The sequence below is a fragment of the Varanus komodoensis genome, unplaced genomic scaffold (assembly GCF_004798865.1).
Source record: "Varanus komodoensis strain SLA01 unplaced genomic scaffold, ASM479886v1 scaffold6_4, whole genome shotgun sequence".
Classification (NCBI taxonomy): domain Eukaryota; kingdom Metazoa; phylum Chordata; class Lepidosauria; order Squamata; family Varanidae; genus Varanus; species Varanus komodoensis.
The window spans coordinates 18035932-18063921 of record NW_025336347.1 but is presented as its reverse complement, the minus strand read 5'-3'; the positions used below and the strand labels follow the sequence as shown (position 1 = coordinate 18063921).

At 43.9% G+C, this 27990-nt stretch overlaps 1 protein-coding gene across 1 annotated transcript; it reads left to right on the top strand.

Moving 5' to 3' along the window:
* The first annotated feature begins 4684 nt into the window (after nucleotides 1–4684).
* SLC25A20 (solute carrier family 25 member 20) lies at nucleotides 4685–24771 on the top strand. Its single transcript, XM_044452051.1, has 9 exons — nucleotides 4685–4898; nucleotides 8196–8288; nucleotides 12339–12466; nucleotides 15093–15183; nucleotides 16602–16719; nucleotides 17033–17105; nucleotides 18863–18972; nucleotides 20426–20550; nucleotides 23223–24771. The coding sequence occupies exons 1-9, from the start codon at nucleotides 4782–4784 to the stop codon at nucleotides 23283–23285; spliced, it is 918 nt and encodes a 305-aa protein (XP_044307986.1). The 5' UTR covers nucleotides 4685–4781; the 3' UTR covers nucleotides 23286–24771.
* The last annotated feature ends 3219 nt before the right edge of the window (nucleotides 24772–27990 follow it).

Here is a 27990-nt window from a genome sequence, read left to right as displayed (position 1 = left end):
CCCTGTCAGCAACCTGGCAGCTCTATTTTGCACCAATTGAAGTGTTCGGACTGTCTTCAGGGGAAGCCCCACGTAAAGCGTGTTACAGAAGTCTAGGCGGGAAGTCACCAGCGCGTGTGTCACCGTCGCCAGGCAGTCGTACTCCAGGTAGGGGCGCAGCTGATTAATCAGCCGAAGCTGAAGGAAGGCGTTCCTTGCTACCGCTGTCACCTGAGCTTCCAAAGAAAGCTCCGGGTAGAGGAGTACTCCTAAGCTGCGGACCTTATCCCTAAGAGGGAGTGTTGCACCATTCAGGACCAGGTCAAATCCACCCTCTCCGAAACCCGATCCGCCAACCAACAGGACCTCCGTCTTGTCTGGGTTGAGTTTCAGTTTATTGGCCCTCATCCATTCCCTTACCTCGGCCAAGCACCGGTTCAGCACAGCCACTGCCTCACCTGGATTAGTGGAGAACGAGAGGTAAAGCTGGGTATCATCAGCGTATTGATGATTCCGCAGCCCACACCTCCTGATGACCTCTCCCAGCGGTTTCATATAGATGTTAAATAGCAGAGGGGATAGAATGGAGCCCTGTGGTACCCCATGGCATAGCTGCCATGACGTAGAGACATGGTCCCCCAGCACTACCTTCTGGAATCGACCGTCGAGATAGGAGCGGAACCACTGCAAAGCAGTGCCTCCAACCCCCAATCCCGCAAGTCTATCCAGAAGGATACCATGGTCGATGGTATCGAAAGCCGCCGAGAGGTCCAGAAGAACCAACAGGGATGTACTCCCCCTGTCCTTCTCCCTGCACAGGTCGTCGTACAGGGCGACCAAGGCAGATTCAGTACTGTACCCGGGTCTGAAGCCGGACTGAAAAGGATCCAGATAATCAGTTTCCTCCAAGAGTGCTTGGAGTTGTCCCGCCACCACTCGCTCCAGCACCTTGCCCAGAAACGGGATGTTGGCCACAGGTCTATAGTTAGTGGCCATCTCTGGATCCAGTGACGCTTTCTTCAGGACCGGTCGTATTACCGCCTCCTTTAAAGGGGCAGGCACTCGACCCTCCCTCAGAGAAGCGTTAACCACTTCCAAGATCCAGGTCCCAATCCCGTGCTTGGAGTTATTTATTAACCAAGACGGGCAAGGATCCAATAGGCAAGTGGTGGGACGTACTCTTCCAAGCACCTTGTCCACATCATTGGGCCGCAATAATTGAAATTCCTCCAGTAATTTTGGACCAGACGGTGGCATTGGCGACTCCTCAGAGACCTCTGATTCATTAGTGGAGTCCAGCTCGTGACGAATCTGAGCGATTTTCTCCCTGAAATGCCTGGCAAAGTCGTCACAGCGGGCCTTTGAGGGTGGCATCGGATCTTCCTTAGGACCCAGGCAAACCAGGCCTTGTACCACTCGAAAAAGCTCCGCCGGACAGCATTGTGAGGAGGCAATGGAAGCAGAAAAAAACTTCTTTTTCGCCGCCTTCACCGCCACAGCATAGGCCCGATAGTGGGCTCTCAAGTGTGTTCGGTCAGATTCATCCTGTGATTTCCTCCACCTACGCTCTAGTTGTCTCCCAACCCGCTTCATCGCCCGCAATTCAGGTGTATACCAAGGGGAAGAGCGGGCTCTGCCCGGTGGGAGAGGACGCTTGGGAGCGATCGTGTCCACAGCCCTGGTCATCTCTCCGTTCCACAGTTCGACCAGAGCCTCGACAGGAGCACCAGTCTTGTCAGCCGGAAACTCCCCCAGGGCCTTCAGGAATCCATTCGGCTTCGGGGGCGGGCCCATACAATCGGGTCCGCACTCTTATAGAGGGAGAGGCCGCTCTCGAACACAAACCTCACCAGGAGGTGATCTGACCATGACAGTGACATGACAGCATTGACTAAGGAGCTAGTGGAAGGTTGATCTCAGTTTTGAAAATGGATGTTGAAGTGATGACATATCATTCAGGCTAACAACAAAGCTTGATTGGTAAATGAACTCATGCTTGAATATCGAATGAATCAAGGAAAAAGGCTAACGAAAGAGCCCGATGCATTTCTTCACACATGACTAATAGACCTCACCACTTTTCCCCATTGATGCCTCCAGGACTCAAGAGCAGGTGTAAGCAAACTGGTAGTCCAACTCATTTGGAGTGTACCACTCCTACTAACATAGCCAGTAGGAGTTATAATCCGAAACATCTGAAGGCAGAGCCAAGGTCACACGTGGTCAGGCATCTCCAGAGGGCCCACATCCTGGCAGGGAGATGCTGGCAAGAGCCCCTGGAGTTGCTCCTCCACTTCACTGTTGCAACCTGCTTTTTCTCGCTCAGCCAATGGCACTGATGAGCAGGAAGGGATGCCATCACCTGCTTGCATTTTAAAAATATAAGCCATAACAGGTGTATGTTGTAACTTTTTATTATATGAGAAGTCAGCAAAGATGGTTAGCTGGGGTGGTTGACAAAGGGGAGCACTGAGAAAAAGATGAGCAAGATCATCATTTTAAATAGATGATATCACCACTGCCTGCCACATTCACAGCTGTTTTTAATTTACTATGGCTTTCTCCCTTTAACTCTTCTCTTGGTGGTTTTGTTATGAAAGGATGCATACAGTGCTATGTCCCAGTCCAAAACCACCCCCTGCCCATCAAAACTCTTTTAACAGAGTTTTGACAGCTAGCTGTCAAAGTTATCAAAATGTCCTATCCCTTTAAAAAGGGGGCTGTGGAAATATATTTGCAGTTTACCAAGCCCCTAGAAACTCAGGATAAATTACAAACTCTGCATCATTATGAGCACAAAAGAGGAAAAGTTAAAAAATGAAGCTTTTGTTACAGCAGAGGTGGAAATTCCCCCAAAACACTCCTTTCTAAGCAAAAGATTCCCTCTTGGGGGGTCACATAACACACCAGCTTACATGTGAACCCAGTCACTGTGGCTTATTAACAAAGCGTATGTCATGTGAACTAGGTCAATGGTGGTGAAAAGGTAAACTAGCTGGAGGAGGAGGCACACAGGGGAAGCCTCATTCAAGGGCTCTTTAAAAGGTAGAGCTGGCACAGCCAGGTTGCTTACTGCTGCTCTGGAAGTTGCTATTCCTTGTGTTACATACATTCTTTATGCTCAAGGAAATTGAATCCTTGAGCATAAAGAAAAGCAGGTAAAGGCTGCAGTCCTATTGCAGTGCCTGTAAGTGCCCAGACTCAATAAAGACTGTGTATCTGTCATCCAATGTACAGTGGAAGGAGTGGAGGAGGCAATTTTCACTTCTTTGTCCTCTTGGCCTGCTTTGTCTGCTAGAGTGGCTTTTTCACTCTGCATGTCATAGAGGAGGGGATAGGTCATACCCAGCTCTTTCCAGTCTTCTTGCCCCCATAAGCCCTTTTTCTTGCTTCCCTGGCCGCAGAGAGCAGCCAGCACAGCTCTTTCTGTGCCTGCTGTGAGGGAGAGGGGTGCAGAGCTCTGAGTTCCAGCTCAGATCTGAGCACTATCACGCACCTTGAATCCAGTGACCTGGATTACCCCTCAGATGTTGTCAGGTGGCCTTAGAATTGTTCTCCCTTTATAGGGTGGCTACAGAATACCTTTAAGGATAGGCAACCTTAAGTGGGATTATCATTTAATTTTCATTTGACCTTACTACAAACATTCACAAACAGATGTGCACATGCATGTCACGTATATTTGCTAACATGGGATAAATGCAAAGAAAATAAGTTGTAATCACTTTTTAGAAGTTTTACCTATCTCTTGTCATGATTTTAATTAGCTCTGTGGGTGCTCCTGTCCTGAAATATGGCCTAGGAATATTTTAAATAAATACAGAAAGACCGGTCGGTGGGTTAGTAGATTCATAGTGGGAAATGGACACTGTGCTAAAGATGATACAATATGACACTGGAAAAGTAAACATAGAGTAGAGCCTTATGAACAGTGTTTTGGACCGAAGTCCCATTTACTGAAGTATAGCTAAATTCCTTCAGGAGGACGGAATTGTTAGGGAAAGTTTCAGCAGCAGGTGCAGAAGCAAAAGCTCAGCTCAATCCATTGTTATTATTACCGTATTTTAGGTTGAAGAGGTTATCTCCCTTGTGAGTGCAACTTTGTGAGTGCCTGCATAGGGTTGGGGAGCAGTGCTCTGGGTCTATACCGATCCTGTAATACTCCACCGTTAATATCCCCGTTTCGTTCATTAGGCTGGGGTGTGCGAAATCTCCACATTTCAAATTGCAGAGCGTGAGATTGAAACTGGTTTATGTTAGCCCTGGAAAGTAGTCCAACCTTACTACCAACCTTGCGATTTTGCGGGGTGCTTTGTGCTGGGATCGTGGGGCGGCGGGGGATGAAGGGCTTGCAGCGGAGGCTTACGACAGTCCTAGGACAGCACTGGCGAAGTTTTGTCTCTACACTTTACACCGATCTTGGACCAACACGCTAACCACCGTTGAACTCAATAGGCTTTACTTCCGAATAAATGTTATCTGCTTCCGACGCATACTTGGTTAGAAAGAAGTACTCTGCTTTGTATCTTACTTACCGGTAAACATGCATAGGGATGAACGTTAACCAAAGCATCTGAAAGCAAGGTGTTGTTACTCTATAATTTGCTATCTCTATGGTCAGTCCTGGCTCCTGGCAACGGATGCTTGGAATACTTGTGGCCTCTCTAGGCATCGGAGGGCCCTCTCTCTGTGCTCTTGAGTCCGGACTGACTGGGGAGGGAAAAGCAGGGTAAGGGTCACTCGGAGCTGCTCAGCGGGCAGAACCTGTCGGTCGATCGGTCGATGTCGCTTCTGCAGCAGCCATGGCAGAACAGCCGAAGCCCTCTCAGGCACCCATTAGCCCGCTGAAGAACTTCTTCGCCGGTGGTTTCGGGGGTGTCTGTTTAGTCTTCGTGGGCCACCCATTGGACACCATCAAGGTGAGGGGGGAAACGGGGGACTACAAGCCCCGACGTGCACCGCGCGCGTCCAACGGTGGATGGATCGTTGAGCTACCATCTCCCGTCGTGCACCTCGTAGGACCCCCCCCCCCCCCAAATGAATGGCTTTTCTGGAGGGAGTTTCAATGGGGGCTCCAAAAAGCCTCAGCTCCGCTCAGGCATCTTATGACGAAAGACCTAAAAGAGTTTAAATGTGTTAAGACAATGGAGTTAAACTTCCTGCATTTGGATCTCTCTCCTTTGTGGTACAATGTCAGAAAAGGCTAGGTAACCTATTGCCCTTCAGACGTTTTAGACTACAATTCCCATTGCACCCAATAGCATAGACCAGAACATATAGAGGACACCAGGTTGAGTAAGGCTGCCGTAGGCTAATGTCAGCATTGCAGCACTGTTGCTTCCTAGCTTGCCTTCTTCTGGCAGCACAGCATAGAAATGTAGCATGAGCTGCTGTTGCAGAAGCTGATACTTCTTGAAGATAATTTAGTGCACCGTCCAGTGTGGCTGCCTGTAATTATCTGAACCTGGGAGGTTACAGGCATTCAGTGAGGGTGGGAGGAGAGGAGAGGCTAGGTTTGCCTGAACATGCACTTACCCTCTAAGACTCGTAGATGCCTCATCTTGGCCATCTTAACTTTTTCCGCTTCTCCAAGATTCCTTGGAAGATAGCAGTGCCTTGCTGCTAGTCTCCCTGATGCTTCCCATGTGGGTCCTGGCCATAGGTTAGAGAAGCCATGACAAACAGTCTCATGCAAACCATGTCACTGTTCGTGGAGCTTTTGTGGGTTATTGAAGCACCATAGAAGCATCACTCTTGAGAAAATTTGCATTGCACACAGAGCATTGCACTGCAGGTCTGTAACTGCAGTTCTGGGCACATCGGGCATCTGGTGAAATTGGTTTGCATCACAGAAACTTTGTCCTTGATTTTCCAAACTGCAGAAGGAAAACAGGATAAACCTTTTGTCTGAAGTGTGATGACCTATAACCCTGGAGAAGCATCAGTTGGAGTGAAGAGAAATTAAACTCAGCAGCAATGTTTGCTGCCAAGCTTTTGGCAAGGGTGTGTGAATTCTCCACAAAAATTTGGTTTTCACTATAGAGTTCATCATCCTAAGAATCCATTTTTTCTTTAAATAAAAAAGCAAGTTCCTAGCCCTTATGGCTGTGGAGATATGTTTGCAGGTAATGCTTGATATGAAGTCAAAGAAGCTCAGGGCAGTGGAGGGGGAAGAATACTAGAGGACTGTGTTCAGTGTAGACTGGGAGGTTCCTAGATTCATATCCTTACTCAGCCATGAAATTCACTAGGTGATAGCTAATCAAATTCTCTCTTCACAGCCCACATTATACTGTTGCTTTGAAGATAAAAAGGGTTGAACCATGCATGCATCTTTGAACCATGCATGCACCCGCCCAGACAGCCTTTCTGGCTAAAGGGGCAGGATATAAATCCAATAAATAAAATAAATTTTAAGCACCCTGGAGGAAAGGCAGTGTATAGATGCATGAAATGCATGACATTAGTAAATGGGATTTTTAGGGTTTACCTTCCTTAACTTGTCTTTCCAGATGTAGAGAACAACCTATTCAAACTTAGCATATGCGTGCAAATTTGTATTTAATTTGCAGAATCAGCTTTTTGTAGCCACGCATTTGAGCTGGCTTTGCAAATTTTTAAAATTTAGCTTTATTTGCAGAGTTATGTTTTCGTGTTCTCTACCATTGGTGACCATTTGTAATATTATGCTCCCAACTCACAGATCTGTTGTGATCTGTATGAAAGCACTTTTAACTGTTTGCAGACACTCCCAGTTGCATCTTTTGTCTTAATTTGATGAGCTGGAAGTTCTTGTTTCTTGCAAAATCAAGGACAATGATCTTTGCCCTTATATGATCCTGTCTGTTAATCATTAGGCCGGAAGATGATTGCATTCTGTTCTCAAAGGGCAGATAAATGAATTTAGAGGACTTGCCTTTTGCATGTTGACTTGATCATGTATATAACAATTAACTGTTGTTTAGAGGAATGGTCAAACTGAAAAGTTCTGCATTGCTCTATTCAAGGCAAAATCAATATTATTGGTACTATTGGAGAATATTGATCACTTGATAGATCAGCAGTAACAGGTGAACTTGGCAATCATTACCTCACCAGATGGATTTCAGAGGTTACTGGCAAGTCCCCAGTCGGACTGGTCACTGCAAAGGTCAAAACATGGCTCTGGATTTCTCCAGTGGACTTTTGCTGTTGTGTTCACATCAACTGACCAATAAAATGTATTGTAAGCCACCTAGGAAGACCTTGGCAGTTATAAGTGACCTATAATTACATGTATAAATAAATAAGTAAACAAACAAATAAATAAAATGTTGTTAATGGTGGTCACACATTTTAACAAATCATATCCTTACAGAAGTTACCAGGAACTGAGAAAAATGTTAATTCCTAAAGCCAGGAGAAGGCACATTTCCATGGATGCTGAAAGCCCTTTAAGTCACCATCTTGGGAGTCCTCAATACCAATCATAAGCCATCGCTTTCAACTCAGTCAAGGACACTATTGGTCCACAGGGTGATGGCAAACCAACAAAATTCTTAATGTAGCCTGATAACCCAACACTCAATGCTAATACTCAGAGTTGGCATCTGACATGATAGGAAGCCTAATGAGAGAAATAGACTTTCGCAGTCCATTCCTGGCAATTGAACCTACATTGGTGAACTGAACTGAACTGAACTGAACACCCAGATAAGCATAGCTTATCCATCTAGGTCTCAGTAATGAATGGGTCCCACATCCAAAATTAATTCTGCTTGCATTCTTCCTCCTCCAGCTATTACCAGATCAGAGTAATGGGAAGTACAGCCCATAGCCTAGGTTTGACAGAGTTGGTTGTTTGATTTCTTGTTCGAGTTTTGTTACTTCTCTGCAGTCTTCTCCAGCTTTGTCATTAAACTGAATGTTTGTCAATAACAATTGCCTCTAGGCCAGAGATGGGCACAGGATAGATCTCCAGCTGTTTTGGACTCAGATTCCCAGAAGCTTCTCCCAGCATGGCCAATGGTCAGGAATGCTGGGAGTTGAAGTCCAAAACTACTTTCTGCCCATCCATGCTCAAGGAAAACATACCGCTGAACTATCCTTCCCACCACCCCATTATGTAACAATCCAGTTCCTCGGGTAAGAGGTGATATCAGAGAGAAAAATGTGAATGATTGTGTGGGGAGAAGTACATGGGGTAGTCACAGCCATTTTCTCAATTTGTTTTGCAGGTTAGGCTACAGACTCAACCAAAACCTTTGCCAGGGCAGTCTCTACTCTACTCTGGGACCTTTGACTGCTTCAGAAAGACTCTTCTGAAAGAGGTATTGTGTCTGCTCAGTTGCAGTGCCTGTCAGATAAGTCATTTTCTCATGTACCTTATTGGAATGAAACCATGTGGGAATAAGTTTCTCACTTGTGACTAAAAAATTCTTTGCTTATCAGTTTGAATGGTTCAAGCTGAAATCTTTGAAAATGAAAACCTTTTTGAGATGAGATCTTGCCCAGCCATACAGGTAATGATTATTGTCTAATTCTTCAGTGGTGCATGTCATTGTAAAGATAAGATATCTTACATTCTAAGGCTGTTAATCATGATACATTATACTTTATAATGCACAAGCCATAGAGAATCTTGGATTCAAGCACTTTCCCCTCCCCTCTGATCCTCCTGCTTGAGAGGAGGCAAACTTGAGACGCTCTTCTACATTTGGTAAATCACAGCTTCCTTTCTTTGTTTGAACCAAGGATTGTGGTTTAACACTGATCACTTTCAAAATAAACCAGCCTCAAACCATGGATTATGAAGCAGTGTAGTTTAAAGTTGGCTTAATTTGAAATGGATCACAGTTATGTTAAACCACAAGCCCTGGTTTAGATGAGATAGGAAGCAGTAGTTTACTAAGTCAAAACTAAATATTTCCAAAGGTGTTTTGACTGTGTCAGAGGGGGTGTATGTGAACCTGAGGCTCACTGTGCCTTGTGAACATCATGATAAACCATGGTTACTGTGATATGTGAAGGTAGCCATTACACTGATCACAAATATAACCTGTGTACAGGTTACACATGATAATCTGTATACATGCACTATGTATACACGTGTTCTTATATGGGTATCTGGATGATACACATTGAAGATAATTTGCCAATTGTATTTTCCCATTGAAGAAAATTTGTTCTCCAAGAAAAACACGTTAGAAGACTAAAATCCTTAGCCTGTTGCTGCATTAATCAAACTTTTTGATTAAGCAATATCTGTTCATCTTAGTTGTTGGCTCTCTTGTCAGGGATAATTGCTTATCAGCCTTTAGACTTTGTATACTTGTAGACTTTGTATGCCTATCAGCCTTTAGACTTTCAGTTCCATATAAGAGAAACAATATTAAAATTATAACAGAATATGTATACACTATTTTATATGTATTGGAATTCAGTGGTTGAACACTATCAGTTGTATGCTCTTTAGCTCTTGCTGGTTGAACTGAGGTAGGAAAACATCCCCCACCTTCGAGGGTTGCATTTCTTCTGGGGAAATCTATCAGAGACCACCTGGGGGTGAGGTAGTGGCTAGATGGGGTACAGCCAACCCATTTCTAACTTGATATTGTAAGCTGCAAAGGAATATGGAGGGATCTTAAAACACTTTGGCTTGAATGGTGTTCAAGGTAGCAAGACGTCTTGGGTTAGCTCTGCTCCTTAGAGGTGGAACATACTTTTTTTAAACTTGATGGCTTGGTTTCTTTTAACACATTTTATAGAAACAGGTCAAAACAGAGTAAGACTCTTTAAGTCTAGTGGGACATTGCTAAGAACATGCAGGATCTCCCCACACGGCTGGTTTTTCCAAGATTTTGCCATGCACCACCAGGTATCAAAAAACAGTGGTGTGAATGTGGATTAATTCATATCAGCCTTAAAACAGGGGTGCAAAACCTCTTTTAGCCTGAAGGCCAAGTTCCATATTGGAGAAGTTCCCAGAGGCCATATTCCAGTGACAAGCCAGGCCAAAGGCAAAGGGGGCAGGCTAAAATATTAAAAAATCCAGCCCCTTTGGCGGCCTGTAACTAAGCAGTGGGACTATCCATTTCACCCTTTCTACCTTTTAGAATGGAGGGAAAGCTGCACAAAAACCAGGAAAGCTCCATAGGGTTTGTGTTTAGTGGAATGAAGTGGGGCCAAGGGATTGGGATATAGCTTGGAGGGCCAGATTGGAACCCCAGGAAGGCCACCTTTGGCCTCCAGGCCTGGAGATCTGCACCTTGCCTTAAACAGACAGCAGACCTGTATCACTGTGTTCTTGGGAGTCATTTAATCCCAGCTTTTCAGAAAGTTAAACAGGGCTGATTTTCTGCAGGAAATACAGTTAATGTCACTTTAAAACTTTGTGACAAGTTTGGTTCTATAGCTAATTCCTTGTTTTCTCAGAATGCTGTTCACTTTAAATATGTATGTATGTAAGTCATTAAGGACACAATCTTGTGTGAGCTTGAACAGAAAAACATTTTAGGCCTTTTTTTCTGTCTAAAATTGCTTAGGATTGCATCAAGAGAGCAATCCTTTTGTCTGTCTGTCGGTGCCCCAGCGAGAATAAGAGAGTTTGGATTCCCCCTTCCAAAATTGGAGCCAGCACTCTGACCTTGGAAGGGGGAGTTGGAGATCTGACATCCTCCCTTGTTCTTTCACAGTGGACATGGAAAGGACCACACCAGCAGCCCTCCGAGGTTGGAAGAGTAATCTTGGAGGAGGAAAGGAGTGGGGAAGACAGGAGAGGCAGGAACATAAGATATTCTGAACTACCCTTTCCCACCTCCTTTTCTACTCCACTGAAGTGCCCTCACAAGATGGGCTGAAAAGCCCACCTAGTGAACTTTGCAGCCTGGGAGGTGGAGGTTGCCTCTGCTATTCTTCCCCTCCAGCTCTGGATGATTGGATGTCTCTTAGTTTTGGTCTTCTGATGACCAAGGGTGCAATCGGTAGGACGGTGCGCTGAGTTTGACATCCTTTGTATCAGTACAAGGCAGCACGTTGTTTAGCACTTTTAGTGAGAAGCAAATAGTTGGAGTACAGAACAGAAGCCCTTTAATTGGTTCCTAGAGTGTGGATGAAATCTCTGTTTCCATTAAGCAAGGTCAGATGCATGTGTGGAATGAGCTGCAGGGAAGAGCATGTTAATTGCACCGAGTGTGTGATCAAAACTGTACATAGCAGACAGATCCAGTGATGATGGGTTTAGTGTGCTCATGCACCTCACAACTTGCGGGTGGTCTGCACTCAAAGGCCGAGGGCCTGTGATCTATAAACAGCACATTCCTTCTGGAATGGGGCCTGAAGCTCCCAGTGATGCCAGTTCACATGAAGCAGCAGGAGGAAGGTGCACAGTGCTGCGTAATCTCTTGAGCCTGCTAGCTTATTGTAGTCACTGGCTCATCACATGCAGTTATGAACTCTGTTCTTGGTGCTAATAACTTTTCGGCTTTCATACCAAATGATTATCCAAATATAACTGTGCAGGTGGTATGCAACCCTCCCCCCCTCCCCCTCCCCCATGAACACACCAAGTTTGAACACTGTGGCAATCAGTGCCATCCTTTTAAACCCTCTGGATGTTGATTGTAATAGTTTCTGGTACAATTTTCACATCAGAGATGCAATATAATATCAAGAATATGTACCCAGTAATACATCACTTTGATCTATGGCAGAGATTCTGTGCAAAATAGTTCATTTCCATGCCTTTTTAATGGCTACAAGGTCTTATTCCTATTTCTAGTTATATTAAATGGAACTTTTACCAGGACCATTGTAGAGGTCATTGTTGTATGCAGCTGTGCCCAAACAGTAGGTAAAGGTTTATTATAAACATTGCATATTGTTTTATTGCGCTTTTAATTCATGGTATTTTATCTATTTGTTTTAATTATAATGTTCAATGCTCTCTGTATTTTATTGCTGTTAGGTTCCTTGAGGACTATTGTAGTCGAAAGGTGGGAAATAAATTTAAATTACTAAATAAGCCCAACAGAACAATTGAGGCACCTTCTAGAGCCTGCTCATGGTGCTGCACAAATGCCCAGCCTGCCCCTGCAGCTCCCACACTTCCTAATCCTTGCCCATGTTGACTAAGAGTTCTGGGAGCTACAGTTCAACACATCTAGAGAGCACCAGATTGGGGAAGGCGGCCCTAACCATCTCGAGTCTTTCTTTGACCTGTGTTTCAAATGCATGGTTGCAGGCAGTCTTTTTCCTTTCCAGAACAGTTTATCAGTTGCTGAAAATACCTTGGATAGCTCCAGCTTCGATGCCCAATAGTGGCATCGCTTCCCCTGTGAACTGATGCAGAAAGTAATCGATAGGCCTGCTGTTTCTTTCAGGGAGTCCGTGGCTTGTATAAGGGGATGGCAGCTCCGATTGTGGGAGTGACCCCTATGTTTGCTGTGTGCTTCTTTGGGTTTGGCTTGGGCAAGAAGCTCCAGCAGAGGACCCCTGATGACGTCCTGACGTGAGTAATGTGTTCTGGAATGTGCTTTCAAGGCTTTCCGGCCTGCTGTGATTTTTTTCCTTTAAATTACACTTTCTGGCACTGCAGCCAAGCGCTTTGTTATTTTTTTCCTTAGTTACCTATATATATATATATATATATATATATATATATATATATATATATCTGCATGCATGTGCGCACTAAAGGAATAAATCTGGCAAATTTCAAGGCTCCTGGAAATGTGGGATTGATTACCCGGCAGCTATAAACAGACACTGTGTGGGCTGTTCCTGCGCAGTTCTCTTCCCAGGCAAAACGTATGTCTATTTAGGGAGGAGGATGTTTCAGATGAGTGTAGTGTGTGTTACATAATAGGAGGCTTGTAACACTTCCTCTTAATAGTGAGCCTGAGCACATGTACCACATTTGTATGCCAAGACAACTGTTCCACAGAGCCTGCATGGGGGTCTTTCCTACCATGTACTATACCAAAAAGTTCCTTAGTTCTCCAAATAGCTAAGGACATCCAAGTCATGCTTATCAGATCATGCTTTTCGGTCTATTAAGACTGCTCAGTTTTCTGCACACTTACTTGACATAAATGGGACTTAATACATAGGATTGGACCACATGGTTCCAATTGTATTCCTAGTTAGTGGGAAGTTAGAAGGAAGTTATTGAAATGGATGGGACTTGTTTTGTTGTAAATAGAAAGGCTGTGATATGGAACACTGTTTACACTGGGTTGTGCCGGAGATGAGGGACAGATTTGAGTAGCTTCATTTTGATTAATGGGGCTCCTGCTGTAACAGGAGCAGGCAGCACACATAGCCCAGCTGCTGAATATCCTGCAGAGCAGCAGCACTGGCAGAAGCAAAAGCTGAAGCAACAACAAATAGACAGCTGCAGTGGTGGCCAAAAGGACCTATTTAGCTACCACTGCATCCTGAATTTCACTGTCAAGATCCTGAAATTCAGTGGCAGGCTGCTGATCTTTTCCTCTTAATATATTTAGAAATTTACTGGTTTGTTGTGTTCTTTTGTGTTGGAAAAGGAAGCATCTTTGAAAAAACAGTTATTGGGCCTGTGGTGAATAGTTTGATAAAGCATTAACTAATGCTGTGTGTAACAAAATTAGAAAAGGGACTGAAAATAAAACTGACAATATTATATTGCTATGATATTTATTGCTCACCTATCTGATCTGATCACCACACCTAAAAATGTTCTTCATCGTGGTCTCTGTGCATCACACATTATGGGGTGCTGCACCTGTGCAGTGCCTGTTGCTGGGAAGATTTAAGAGCTTTAACGGTTTTTGGTGGGGGGAGGTTCCCCCCCCCCCAGTAGTATAAATGGACAGAGTGCCCGCCCTTTCCCCAGTCTGCCTTTGCCATGCCTTGGGCCTTTTTTCTTTGCTTGTCTCCTTGTTTTTTCCAATCATTAATACTATAAATCTGAAACCCCTTTTCCTTTTCTTTAAACTCCTCTATATACCCTAATCCCATTGTTTGCCTACCTTTATTTCTCATTCTTCCCCCTCCCCTTTTCCTTTCCAAATAAAAAAATATATTAAAAAAAACCCCTCTCTCATCCTTACTTCTCCACGCTATCTCTGTTTGCTGTCTTCCTCTTCTCTCCTCTTCTCGGTGGCACAGCGGGCAGCCTTCCATAAGTGCACACCGTGCAGAGCCAAAATGTCCTCACGAGCCTCACGATCTGTGCCTTCTCTGCCTTGGAGAAGGGCACAGGACCGACAAGTGCAGCCACTGCCAGTCGCTCATGAGGCAGGCTGGCAAAAACCGCGAGAACAGGCTGCGCAAAATGTCATGGGACCAAGCTGTGGTCACCATGAAGCAGGTCTCGGCTGAGACCAGCTCTTCCGTGGCGCTGGGACCCCACACCTAAAAATGATATTGTAGGTCTGGGGAGGGTGCAGAAAAGGGTAATCCAAATTATGAAGGAGCTGGAACAATTCCTCTGTGAGGAACAGTGCTAAAGTATGAGACAGTTTAGCTTAGAAAAGTGTTGAACAAGGGAGACATGGCAGAGGTGATGTTGTGAGCATGTCTTGTTGAACTTCAGCCACACTCATGGGAGACTCCCTAGGCTGGTTATGCTGATGATGCAGAGTCTGACAATGAGGACGAGGCTGTTTTTGAAACTGCTGCGACTCCAGCTGTGGTTCAAGGTCCTGGGAACCAGTGGGAGGTGGCAGTGCGGGAAACTAGCCTGAGGGCAGGCAGGGGAATCCAGTCAACCCGGCCATGGGAAGGTTGAGGAGTCACAGGCTGAGGGAGGAGATCTTGAAATAGGAAGCTTATCCAGTGGCTATTAGTTCTCAGGGCTCTGTGTTGCATTACCAAAGCCAGTATGTCTCTGTATTGCAGTTGTTGTGGAATAAGAAAGGGAGCGTGCTGTTACATCCTGTCCTCCATGTAGGTTCCCCGCATGTGGCTGGTTGGCTTACTGAATGAACAGCATGCTAGAACAGGTAGGCCTTGGGCCTTGTCCAGCACAGCTCTCCTTAGAGTATTTAAAAGAGTATTCCTCACTGGGACTGATTTAGTAAGGACTGTTAATTCTTAGTCCATATCTAATGTGGTTTTTAGGAAAATGTTAATGTCTTCTCATCCCTGTGCAGATATCCCCAGCTCTTTGCAGCGGGCATGCTTTCTGGGGTGTTTACCACTGTAATCATGGCTCCAGGAGAGAGGATCAAGTGCCTTCTACAGGTAAGGGAAGCCAGAGGAATCCATCTGTCCTCCCTACCAGGAAGCTTATCTGACTGGTATGCCTTTATATTTCTTTATTCTCCAAATTCACTGTGTCTGTGTCCTCCTTCACCCTTCAGCCAGAGGTTAGCATAACTCTGCAATCTCGTTGATCCAGTTTTCTTGGTGTTTGAGGTGTCTCCTGGTCCTTTTGGATTGGTTAAAATATATTTGTGGGTAAGAGTTTATTTATAGGAGAGAAGGGTTGTGGCTGAAATTGGGGTGCATTGGCAATTAGACGAGCAGGAGAAGAGGATCCAAGGAGATTAAACTTAACCTTTCTAGTGTACTAATTCTGTGCTGAAGCTAGTTAGAACAATGTTCTGCCAAAAGGGCTTAAAGCCCTGTCAGATATGTGCATGGCACACCCTTGTGAATATTGTGTGTGTGCTGGCATCCCATTTGACATTGATACGAAACACTCTTCTTTAAATTTGGTAGGTAGCCTTTCTTAAAGTATTGACTTCCCTCTGGTCTGTGGAATGTGATCAGGGCTTTTGCAACCCTATTTCAGCCTCCTGGTAGCTTTAGGACTTCCCCATTCCTACAATTCTTTGCAGTGAAAGTCTGTATATTCCAACAGACTCTTGGAAGGACAACAGTCAGTGTGCTCTACCTCTGTTTTGGATGTCAAGAAACTTTCCTTGATAACTTCCCTTCCCGTCAGAGTGCTGCAGGGCCCAATCCAGTCTCTCCCATTTCTCTTCTTTCTCAAATAATGCCTTCCCCAAATGGCCAGATTGGCCGAGCATGATGGCTGTTGCAGTCCAACAAATCAGGTAAGCAACCAGTTAGGGAAGGCTGTCTAAAGTTCTCTTTCCCTTGATCAGAGGAGAAAAAGGGAACTTTGCTTCATGCACAAGGGAAGAGGTAGACTCCAGAAATCATCTCTCACCCTTCCAAAGGCCTTGAGTCTCACCACCTTTCCAAAGGCACCCCATCTTCTGCAGCACCCTTATAATTCAGCCTTCATTGAATATCTTCCTTTTGCTGATTCATTGTTTGTTTTCCATATAAATAGCATACCTGTTCATTTTCAAGAACCCCTATAGCTTGAATCCCTCCAGGTTATGTAGCATTTGCAAGGGCTTCCTGGAATAGCTAAGATTGGAAATCTGCCAAGGGAAGCATCAACAGTTGGGTTGGAGGGCAGTACAAGAAGAGCTGCTGGAAGTCTGCTCATTCTGTTTCTTTCATTTTGGTGTATGCTCCTCCATGGGGTGAGATCCTTAGTGAGCCCCATGCCTGTTACAGGTTGCTTCTACAAAGTTCAGTTCCCAGAACCATCCTTCAGCAATTTCAGTTTAGGAAGAACTGGGCCATTTAAGAATTCACACAAGTTATCATTGATAAGAAAAACCATTCTTTCGATCACTTAGATCCAGGCATCCTCAGGTGAAATTAAATACGGGGGCCCCTTGGACTGTGCCAAACAGCTGTATCGTGAAGCTGGCATTCGAGGCGTGTACAAAGGAACGGTGCTCACCCTCATGAGAGGTAATGGCTGGGAAAGTGTTCTTAAAGCATCTGTGTAAAATAAATTATAGTAATAAGGGTGGCACAGAATTGCTCCTTTTGAGTTTTATAATCATAGAGGATACTCTCTTCCTTTCTCCATCCAATGAAGGAATCAATCCCACTTTAGTCTAATTCAGGGCTTAGTGCAGACTTTTGTGTCTTTTTTACAATTCTGCCACCAGTGAACCGGCAGAATGTGCCTTCCCTTCCTTCAGGATTTTGAATTTTAGCTTTGCAACAGTCGCTGCTTGTGCCTGTAATTTCTCTGGGTTTGCTCTGTTTATCTAACCAGATGTTCCAGCTAGCGGAATGTACTTCATGACCTACGAATGGCTGAAAAATATTTTGACGCCTCAAGGGCAGAGGTAAGTAGAGGGTTTGAATTTCCCATGAATACATCTAATCCATCTTTTCTTCTGTAGAGTAAGACCTTCATAGCAATGATAATATTCAATTGTCAAAAAGTAGTATTAGTAGTAGTACTGCTAGCAACAATATTATTTGGCATTCACATAATGCAGCCTTCTGTCCTCCAGAAGTGTTGGACTACAACTTCTGTCATTTCCAGTCATAAGGGGAATGATAGGAGCAGTAGTCTGAATAAGTAGTAGTTTGGAATAAGGATGTATGAATCTGCAGTCACTGAAGTGCTCTGGATTCCATCTTGAAGTTTGTTACAAGTCTGAAGAATGTAAACTGGGTAAATCCTGATGAAAAACAAACCAAAGTAAAATTCTCATACATCCGTAACCTGGGGCACACCCTTCACACATCATATCTGGTCATCTTTGTAACAGCCCTAAGGGGATACATCAGCATATGTACCATGGACCTTTGGTCTGATCCACTGTGGCTTTTCTTATTTTCTTATGGAGCATGAGAAGTTGTGGATCCATGAATAGTAAATATGTGAGGTGGTGTTTTGTCCAGCACCAAAGTTTAGCAAAAGATGTTTTCCCATTTCAAGAAGGGCAGTTGTCTGTCTGTTGACATGGGTTCCTGCTGATCTGGAACAATTTCCATATTGTTCATTGACATTGACATTACTGGCATCGGCGCTGCTGTCAGCTGTGCTTCTGCATTCACATGCCACAGGCTCCAGCAGTGGCTTTTGTGCTGTGAGCACCGCAAAGGAAGAGAGTCCACTGGGAAATAAACTTGACAGTGAAAGGAGATACTCAAAATCTTTCTTTTGATTTTTCCTTGATGGAAAGAGTAGGTGTGATGGTGATGCACCAGTTCCTTGTTCTTTTCTGCTGGTGCAGCATCCACACGCCTGATGCATTTTTGACAGAACAGCAAGGATTGCACCCTGGTCGTTACTCCTATAAGGGAAAACTGGCTGTAATACAATGCCACTTAAAACTTGTGTGAACTGTATGCTATGCAAATTGGATTCCAGTTAGATGCTGGGATTTTATAAAATGCCATTTTTAACTTAGGGTTACAATAGAAAAGTGAAGGGTCTGCTTGAAAGCTGAAATGCCAGTGGAGTTTTGGACAGAGCTTCAAGTGATCCTGAGACCTTCTGGCATTTCCATAGCAGCCTCTATCTCCCACTTGTATTTTTTCTTTCAACTTGTTTGCTTGCTCATTCCATTCCTAGGTCATAAAATAAACAAACACATAATACATACATACATACATAGAAATCCCATAAATGTTGCAAATCTGTTGCTTTTCCTGACACTGCAGTGTGTGGGATATGGATTTTCTTGGTACAGAGGACAGGCTGCTGGGCTGGGAGGTACAAGCTTAGTGCCATTCGACTGTTTTTCTGGCCCCAAGACGTTTTGATCTTCAAAAGTTGTACTGATAAGCATGGAGTGCCTTGTGGCACCTGCAAGACGAACACATTTTTATGGTGAATAAAGGTCCAGTGCATCAGTTATGTGATGGGTTATCTTCTGAATGCAGAGAGAGAGAGAGACAGAGAGGTTGTGAACAGCTGGGTTGAATGCCGGTAAGATGCATTAAGTCTGTGGCAATTCAATCAAGCTTAACATCTGCACAAAAGAAACACAAGGACCATTCACAGCAGCAGCACATGAGAACAGATGCAACCGAATAATGTTTTTCTCTCTTTATCTTTTCACTTTTTCTTTTCCAATGTTTTCTGCAGTGTCAGTGACCTCAGTGTTCCCAGGATTCTCTTTGCAGGTGGTATGGCAGGGATTTTCAACTGGGCTGTTGGTATCCCTCCAGATGTGCTGAAATCACGCTTCCAAACAGGTAACTCAGCTGGTGCTCCAATAAAGCTGATTCTAGGGAGAAGCTTTTTGCTTCCATGTGCAACTCAGCCAGGTTCCATTCCAAGTACTTAATCCTTTCCTATCAGACTGCTTCCCACCAGGGGATAATCTGAAATGAGGCGGAGGGGCTGGATCAGAACAAGGATGTCTCAGTAACAGCAGGCATTTGGTGGGATTGATTGCTTATTTTTCCTTAACACAATTAGAGAAAACATGGAAGTGTAACTAACAATACCCATGGCGTGCCGTTCCATGAGCAGACCTCACGCCCTGCTGCCCTGAAGTCCCGTGATACTCTAAGAAGAACAATGCAAAGCCAAGGATTAGCTTTTCCTTCAAAGATTCCTCTGAGCATCCTTCTTGGGCAAAGGGCCCATGGCAGTCTCTGGTGCTTCATGAGACATTTGCATCTTTCTTTGCTGCGTGTCAGCTATTCTTTCGCGTTGGGTTGCCAGTGCAGAACACGTTCTCATTGTTTTTCTCCTTCTGATAGCCGGTTTTATGGAGCTGGCTCAGGCCTTTCTCAGCCTTCTTACATGAGGCCTAGCAGAAGCATCTTTTAAAACAAACATGGAGCTGTGTGGGGTAGTTGAAGGCTGAGGCTTGTGAACAGCTGCTTTTCTGTTCAGCTGCAGTAGCTATAATTGCCTTCAGGCAAAGAGTTGGGAAGCTTTTGTAAACTGAAAGGGAGGATGGTTCTTTCAGGCCAGAAGTGTTTTATCAAAGTAGAAGGGATGGAGTATCTCTCTCCCTTCCAGGCCTTGGCCCTCCATACTGGTCATGGAGGAAGGGACTTCTCATTCTTCACCCTTAGCACCACATGCCTGGAATTGCTGCTTACCTGTGGGAATCAGACAAGCTATTTATTTTATTTTCATTTATTACATTTCTACACTGCTCAATAGCCAAAGCTCTCTGGGCAGTTTACAAAGGTTAAAGCTTTAAAACTATAGTATCACAATCATAAGCGCATGCTTATGATAGATATACAGAGATGATATGATATATATATCTCTATTTATACACATAAAGACACACATATATATAAAATTCTAAAAAACCATATCTACCAAAAATGGTTAAATATTACTCGTCACAAGCACTTGGACACGTTGAACTGTCCCTTGTATCAAGGTCTTTACAGAGGTTATCATGATGCTCCCACTGCAGACTTGTGAATGTTACTGCCTGCAGCGTTAGCGCACTTGTGATGAGGAGCTGGAACTGTTTTGTTTGCACATTGCTTTGTGAGTTATTATGAGGAGTGGCTTATGGAAGGTTGGAGAGGGATTGTGGGAGTGAGTAGGGGGAGAAGCTGGGCAGTGAAGAGTGGGAAGAGGAATGCAATGTAGCCTCTGGCTCCAGGGCCTTAAGTATCTGCAGCTCACAAGGATGGCTAAGCCATAACCAACTATTTTTGCCTGTCTCCACAGCTCCTCCAGGAAAGTATCCCAATGGTTTCAGAGATGTTTTGCGAGAACTTATTCGAGAGGAGGGAGTGATGTCCCTGTACAAGGGATTCACTGCTGTGATGATCAGGGCCTTTCCTGCCAATGCAGTAAGTGGCTTTTAGTTGAGCACTGAGGGTGGTATAAGAACATAGAACATAAGGAAGCATAGAATACAGAAGATAAAGCATAAGAACATCAGACCAGTGGTCCGTCCAGTTCAGCACTCTGTACACAGTGGCAAAACAGCTGCGCATAGGATCCCTCTGCTTGCCCAATCTCCTTAGCATGCCACCTCCGATAAAAGAGGTAGCACATGGCTAGCCCTGATAACGGCCCTTGAAAGCTTCCAGTCCTCTTTTAAAGCCATCCAAATAGGCATCCCAATTCCTGTGGCAGTGAATTCCATGGCTTAACCATGCAACACTGTGTTGGGTTACTATTAAAGAACACCCAGCTCCTAAAATACAGTAGATTGAGGACCTAATGACACTTCCAGCATTTGAACCAGTGGCATTTATATGCCACCTATAGATGGATTAATGTATAGTCATTTGGTACATCTTTTCTGAAGTGTATGCATAACTTTCTATAGATAGCTTTATCATCATACTCTTTCAGATATGTATGGATGTATATTTCATGTACATCTCTTGTAAATGAGTTACTTTATTTTGTATAAGAAAGCCTTTTAGCCCAATACCAATGGTGTTTGCTGGTTTGATGGGGGCTTTGGGGAAGTAGGCTGCGCCAGCAAGCGTTATTGCTGCTGCAGTGCAGTCATTTGCTTTAGTGCAACTGTGTTCATGTGGCAGTAGTGTTGCACTGGATGCCCTGAGAACTAAAATGTCGAGACAAGTGGAACGTTCAACACAGTTGCTTCTGCAAGAGAGCAGCTCTCTGTAGCTTCTTGCAACAAAGCGAGTCCATCCATCACCAGCCTTGACAAATCAGCCTGTCCAAGCCAAGTCGGTGTATACCACGGGAATCACAGATGTATCTTTCATGCAGGCCAGCTAGGCAAACCATATACTTGTCTAGGGATATTTTGGCTTTATCTTAGCCTTGAAGACATTGTTAGATTTTGCACTAAATTTTTGCAGTGGTTAGGTGACGGGGAAAATATGTTGGATTGCAAAGTAGCTATTTTAGCAAATGCTGCCAGTAGATGTTGCCGATGTACTGTGAATGCAAGCAAGCCAAGCCATACGATGCAGATCGCTGGTTACTAGTCCATCTTCCAGGCCCCCAAATGTGGCCGGCAGAACCTAATCAAGAGCAATACTCAAAATTTATCACAATTTTTGTAGAAAAATATTATTCCTTATTCAGTTGAGATCTGAATTTGAGGATTGTGTACTCCTCTGAGGAAGGATGCCATGTTCACATCACCATGTTACTGTGAGATACAAAGTTCTCAAAAGATTTTTCCAGTAGTCAAGTGCATTTCAAGCAAAGTATGTGATGGGGGCACTTATAAGGTGTAGCACTAAACTCGAAGGATTATAAGAATCCTGTGCACAGTGGGAGGAGTGGTGGAGACAATCTGTGCCTGCCCATATCTCCTATTTGGAGAGCCAGGGTGGTGCAGTGCGTAGCATGTTGGACTGGAGACCCGGGTGACTAGGTGACTTTGGGCCAGTTACTCATTCTCAGACTAACCTGTCCCACAGGGCTCTTGTCGTGAGGATAAAATGGAGCTATGAAAGCTGCCTTGGGTTCCTCACAAGAGGAAAAAAAGGCAACATATAAATGCAATACAACGGCAGCAGCGGCAGCAGCAGAATAGAAATATTTTCTAGACAGCAGTTTAGTGAGGGAAGGGAAAGGGCTGCAGAGACAGAGATATGTTGTAGCCTGGCCTGTACAGTCTCCTCTGCTCCTTGCTCACTAGAATGCCCCTTGACCTCCTTTCCAGTGTCAAGTTTCTGACCTTGGAGAGGCAGCCAATGCAGTTCCTTCTGCACAGGCTTTGAGGATGGGGGCGGGGGGGGGGGACCACAGCTGTGACTCGCACCTCTGAGGTCAGAGCCCTGTCTCTGACCTTGGATCTGGGAATCTAAAGTATCTTACAGCCCTCTAGGTGGTGTCAAGGGGCCACAGGATCACTCTTAATTAGATTTAACTATTATACTCAAACCAACTCAAATATCCAATGAAACAAAAGTTTAAAATTTTATTTAGACATTATTTTATTTGGAATGCTTGTAAATTTGAAGGAATAACATTTCAAGAAGATGCATTTTAAGTCATCTAAACATTAAGAAAAAATGAAGTCACCCAAACTTCATTCATCTTAGTTTAATCATACTAGTGTTAGTATGTCCAAAGAGCCATGCATTTTGTGTTACATGACACAAATCTCAATCTCAAGAGAGATGGTTCTGTGAATTTGTGGAAGGAACTGATATCCAGCAGAGGCTTTTGCTGCAGCTAAAGGAAAGACTATTTTCACAGATTCCTTCCACAGTTGCAGCACCATCTCCAACCGTGTTCTAAAGGGTTCCCCAACTGCCCAGAGAGAAGAGGGCCTCCCCAGCTCTTCCTCCATATCAAGCATCCTATGAGCGATAGTGGACTTGCAGCGATTCTGAAGCCAAGCCAAGATATCCACAGGATGCTTCCTAAGGATCCCTTTAAAATTTAATAACAACTTTGAAAGTGCCCCTTTGAGTAGTATTGTGTCTGATCTTTATACTACACTTTTCATGGAAAGATATAGCAGTGGATCTTGTTTTCTGAATGGTGCTCCACCTGAGCTTGATTTTGTCTTTTCTTCCAGGCCTGTTTCCTTGGCTTTGAAGTTGCCATGAAGTTCCTTAACTGGCTTGTACCAAGTCTGTGAGGAGCAGGACAGAATGTTGTTGGGAGAGATCTAGGAAAAGAGCAAGATTGCAGCTGCCTCAGTGGAGTAAAACAGAATTATGAAATGAACTAAGATATAGAAATGACTAGCTTTTTAATAACCTTTTTTGCCTTACTTGCACCCTCTGGGTGGGACCGTGTTGCCATTTGGAATCTTGAATCACTTTTCTTCCAGCCAAGAGTTCAAGAGGAGTTGAAAATTCATACTTCTGCCTTCTAAACCCCAAATTGCCAGAGCGGTAATGCTACCACTAGAAAATCATCCTGCTATTAAAAGACAACATTATCTGTTCGGGGTATAAAAGAAGAAGATTTTAATTCTCCCTATTTTATTTTAGTAAAGAAGTATCTTTCTGGGGATAGTACCAAAAACCTTTTGAGGGGGTTCTGGGCATAGGTAGAACTGGCCACTGTGCACTTAATTCTCAGGACAGAATTTAGCACGTCATTGCCTGTGTTGATACAAGTCGTTCTGCTTTGATTTACAGAGACTGGGCACCTTCTGCTTCAGGTTCCTGTGCAAGTTCCATTGAAATGAATGGGACTTGTGTGAGAGTGTTTGTGCTCATGTGCAAGTCCCAGTCTTTCAGTAGCACTTACAAGTGACACAATCATGGCAGGGACAGACTGCAAGCCTCCATTTGTTGTCTTCAGGTGTGTGGCCCCGGAGTCAATAGCGTGCCAATGCTGCCTCGAACTAATTCATGTAAACCAGGGATAGGGATGCAGCCCTCCAGATGTTGGTGAACTGCAGCTCCCATCAGCACTGGCTGCCGTGGGCCAACAACATCTGGCATGCCACCTGTTCCCCAGTACGGATGTAAACTGAAATTCAGGCAGCTAGAGAAAAAGGGACAAAAATGAACAGAATCGTGAAGCTTCTCACTACAGGGTGATTGGCTAAGAAATAACTGATAGGTTCCTTGTATTAGAATGTGATATAAACCTCAGCCAGATGAAATACAATGGGGTAATTCTCAGGTTTCTTTGCAAGTCCCGGTATGTTTGACTGACATAGACAGTCAGCACAAAAATGCATTCTAAAATACCATCTTTCTATAAAATCCTACCACATGTGGTGCTTTTCCTGGGCAGCTGGTAAGATCTTTGACAACAACTTCACAAGTACCATGCAACCTCATGGTTCTATTTGGGATGTCGGATTAGGAAATTTTATACCTGAGGTCCCTATACCCATATAATGATGGCTTTAAAGGCAGGTGTTGAATAAAACAACAACCCTTCCTTCCAAAGTTGAAGGTGCATGAAACAGGATAACTAAGACAAGGTGATCCCATTGCCAATGCAGTCCTGGTTCCAGAGGACTTCATTATACATCTTTTTTATGCAGTACATCCCATGAACAGACCAAGAGGTCTAACTATCGATCTGTAAAGATCTCTGAAATGCTTCACTGGATAAAACTATTTTGTTGTTCAGGACCCATTAAAGTTTGCTGATACTCATTTGGCATGTGTCTTAATATTCTTGCTTGTTTTGCTTTTTAGAACAACTGCATCAGCTATAAAAACATCTGTTTCATAAAAGTCAGATAGACGTGGTTTAAAAATTATCTCTGCCATTGTGACAGCCAGAGACTTGCTTTACACTGGGGAGGAGATTGGGAAGCTGAGAGTCTTTCAGATACAAGCCTTATAGGTGGACTTGGTCAAAGTGCTGCAGTGTGAAGCCAGTGTGGCATAGTGGACAGAGTGTTGGGGTGGGGCTTGGGAAATCTGGGTTCTAGTCCCCGCTCAGCCATGAAGATGACTGGGTGGCTTTGGGCCAGCAACAGGCTCTCAGCCTAATCTGCCTCAGAGGGTGGATGTTCTGAGGATCAAATGGAGCGGAGGCAGCCTTGCAAGCCACCTTGGAAGAAAGGCAGCATATGTGCAATATAGTAGTAACAACAACAACCACCATCATAATGAGACACTTGATTATGCGGAAGCATAGACATGAAGCTGCCACTCAGGAGACCCTGAGCATACCCTGTCTTTAATAGGCTGTTACCACTCCCAACCTTGTTTTCAAATTTCTTTCGTACTTTAACAAACCTCAAGCTTCCCCTCAAGTCTGCTGCTACCACCCTTGCACATGGTCAGTTCCATTTCAGCTACATGAGGACTGACACTTTGTGACCTGAGATCACTAGTATTACTCATGGTGACAGACTTTCTAGGGAACCCCAGAAGGCCAATGGCTTTCTCTCAGCATATTGTTTGGTCCTCCTGCTGTGAGAGAATCTATTGTTGAAATATACATTGAGCTTTACTTCCCCTGAGATCAAGAGTCTTCTTCAGGGCAGTTCGGATCCTACTTCAAGCTCATTAACTAGCTGGCTAGCAGTTATTCTCATTTTTTCTTCTTCATCCTATGCACAAAACATTCTGATGTTAAATTAACTCCCTGGAATTAACTCCAGAACTGTTGGGATTGTTGTGAGTAAGTTCTTCAAAGCATTTGTAAAACTCAGCCTCTGCTAGATGACCAAAGATATCAGCCACCCTTTTACTAAGACAAGCACCCAGCTAGAGATTTCCAGAAGCAAGATATGTGATGATAGATGCTTAGAGGTTCCTTAGACTGATTGTGGCTAACAGCAGTCAATATTCCTAACTGGCATGAAACGCTTCAGAATTCATTTACACTAGTGGCCATTTGATCTTTTTGTAGGAGTGAATTCTTTAAATGGATGAAGACATTCTCTTAGAATCACAGAACAGTAGAGTTGAAAGGGGCCAGAAGGCCCTCAGGTCCCGCCCCCTGCTATTGCAGGACACTAAGTTACACCATCCCATTTGAATGCCTGTCCAAGTGCTTTTGGAAAGTACCCAGTGGGGAAGAGCCCAGAACTTCCCCTTTAGCAATCTGATTTTGCAGCCAATTCTGAATCCCGCCCCACCAACCCTAATGAAATTACATTGATCTGGCAGAATTTTTTCTTGAGAAATCCATCTTGGTTTCTAGTAATTACTGCATTGTCTTACGGTGTTTACGGAGTGTTTGTTTTATAGTTTGCTCTAGACTTTTTCCAGGGATTGATGTCAGACAAACTGGTCTATAGTTCCTAGGTTCATATTTTGTTCATAGGGACAACATTAGCCCTTCTCCAGTCATCTGGCACTTCTCCTGTCTTTCATGAATTCTCAAAGATGATAGGTAGTGTTTCTGAGAGTTCTTCCACTAGCTCTTTTATGACTCTGGGATGAAGTTCATCTGGCCCTGGAGACTGGAACTCATTTAGCCCAGTTAGAAGATCCTTGACCATGGGCCTGTCAATCTTGGGCTGCCCCTTCAGCTTGTACTACACTTCATCAGGCGGGTTGTAGTTCTTCTTTTGGGAGAAGACCAAGCTAAAGTAGGAGTTGAGCACTTCTGCCTTTTCTTTGTCATCTGTAATCATTGTTCCATTCATGGTGAGTTAGTTGAACTCCCTTTCTTGTTTATCTGTCTTTTGCTTTGGACATATTTGAAGAAGGCTTTTTTTTTTAGCTCCCCTCACTGGCCTCAGTTCATGGATCACCTCAGCTTCCCTGACATCATTCCTGCAGTTCCTTGCTACTTATATTCTTCCTTTATAGCCTAGCCTTCCTTCCACCTCTTATTCATATCCCTTTTTGTTTTCAGAATATCTCTTAGCTTTTTGTGAAACCACATGAACTTCCTCTGCTGTCTACTGCTCTTTTTCCTTTTTGTCTTGTCTTTTGTCTTTGTCCTGTCTTATCTTGCACCTACCACCAATCAACTTCACTAGTGGCCCAGTTTCTGGGATTATTGGGGAGCTGATTTCTCATGCCTCCTCTCTTCAAAATAAAGCACATTTCTATTAGGTCTTTTTTTCCTAAACTAAAAGGCCTGAAATACTTGTGCTATGACTTTCCTTTCTCTTGATCATTTAAGTCACTCTTATACCCTTTCCAGCTCAGTGATGACAACTTTGAAGTTGGGTAATCAGTACCGTAGACAGTATTCCAAAGGCAGCCATACTACAGATTTATAAAATGCCATTTTTATGTTTGCTCTTTCTCCTTTCTAACATTGAATTTGCTTCCTCCAGTGATGGATGGTTTCAATGAACTTTCCACTGCAGTGCCTGTTAGTTCGGATCCCATTGCTGTGCATATGCTCTTGTTAGGCCAGTTTCCCAAACAGCATGAATTATGGATATGCTGGAAAATAGCATTTGAAATATACAACCAGAAGAGACATGACAATTAGCTAAATGTGCAAAATTTGCTCCTCAATCCAAGAGTTTCCTAAAAACAGACTATATCTAACTGGACTATCTCTCTCTGCAAATACCAAGGAGTTTGCTTTCTATCCCTCACTCAGTTTTTTGCTTAGCTATCACTGTATGCATAAATGAATATTCATAACACATCTGATTGAATTAAATGACACCATCATTACGGTTTTATTTCAACTAAGTTTATTTGTTATATGCCATTATGACAACACAATAGATGCACTTGGGATGTGGGAGGAGGAGAGCAAATCATAAAACCAGCTGTAGCACGTGCTATAAGCTGCCTAATAAGGTTAATAAGCATTTTTTACTAGTACACTCTTTAAAGATAGTTCCACATTTTTGCATACAGTGGCAACTTGATCCTCTTTTTTAAATGTTCAGTAAAAAAGATGGTTTCTTACTTATGTTTTTTCCTCTTTTACTTTGCAGAAAT

What these genes read in the sequence shown, in the direction of transcription:
- SLC25A20 (XM_044452051.1), top strand. Translation starts at nt 4,782, where the DNA reads ATGGCAGAACAGCCGAAGCCCTCTCAGGCACCCATTAGCCCGCTGAAG. An exon ending in GGTGCTCACCCTCATGAGAG is followed by an intron (nt 16,720 to 17,032) that starts GTAATGGCTGGG and finishes TTATCTAACCAG; the next exon opens with ATGTTCCAGCTAGCGGAATG. An exon ending in TTGACGCCTCAAGGGCAGAG is followed by an intron (nt 17,106 to 18,862) that starts GTAAGTAGAGGG and finishes TGTTTTCTGCAG; the next exon opens with TGTCAGTGACCTCAGTGTTC.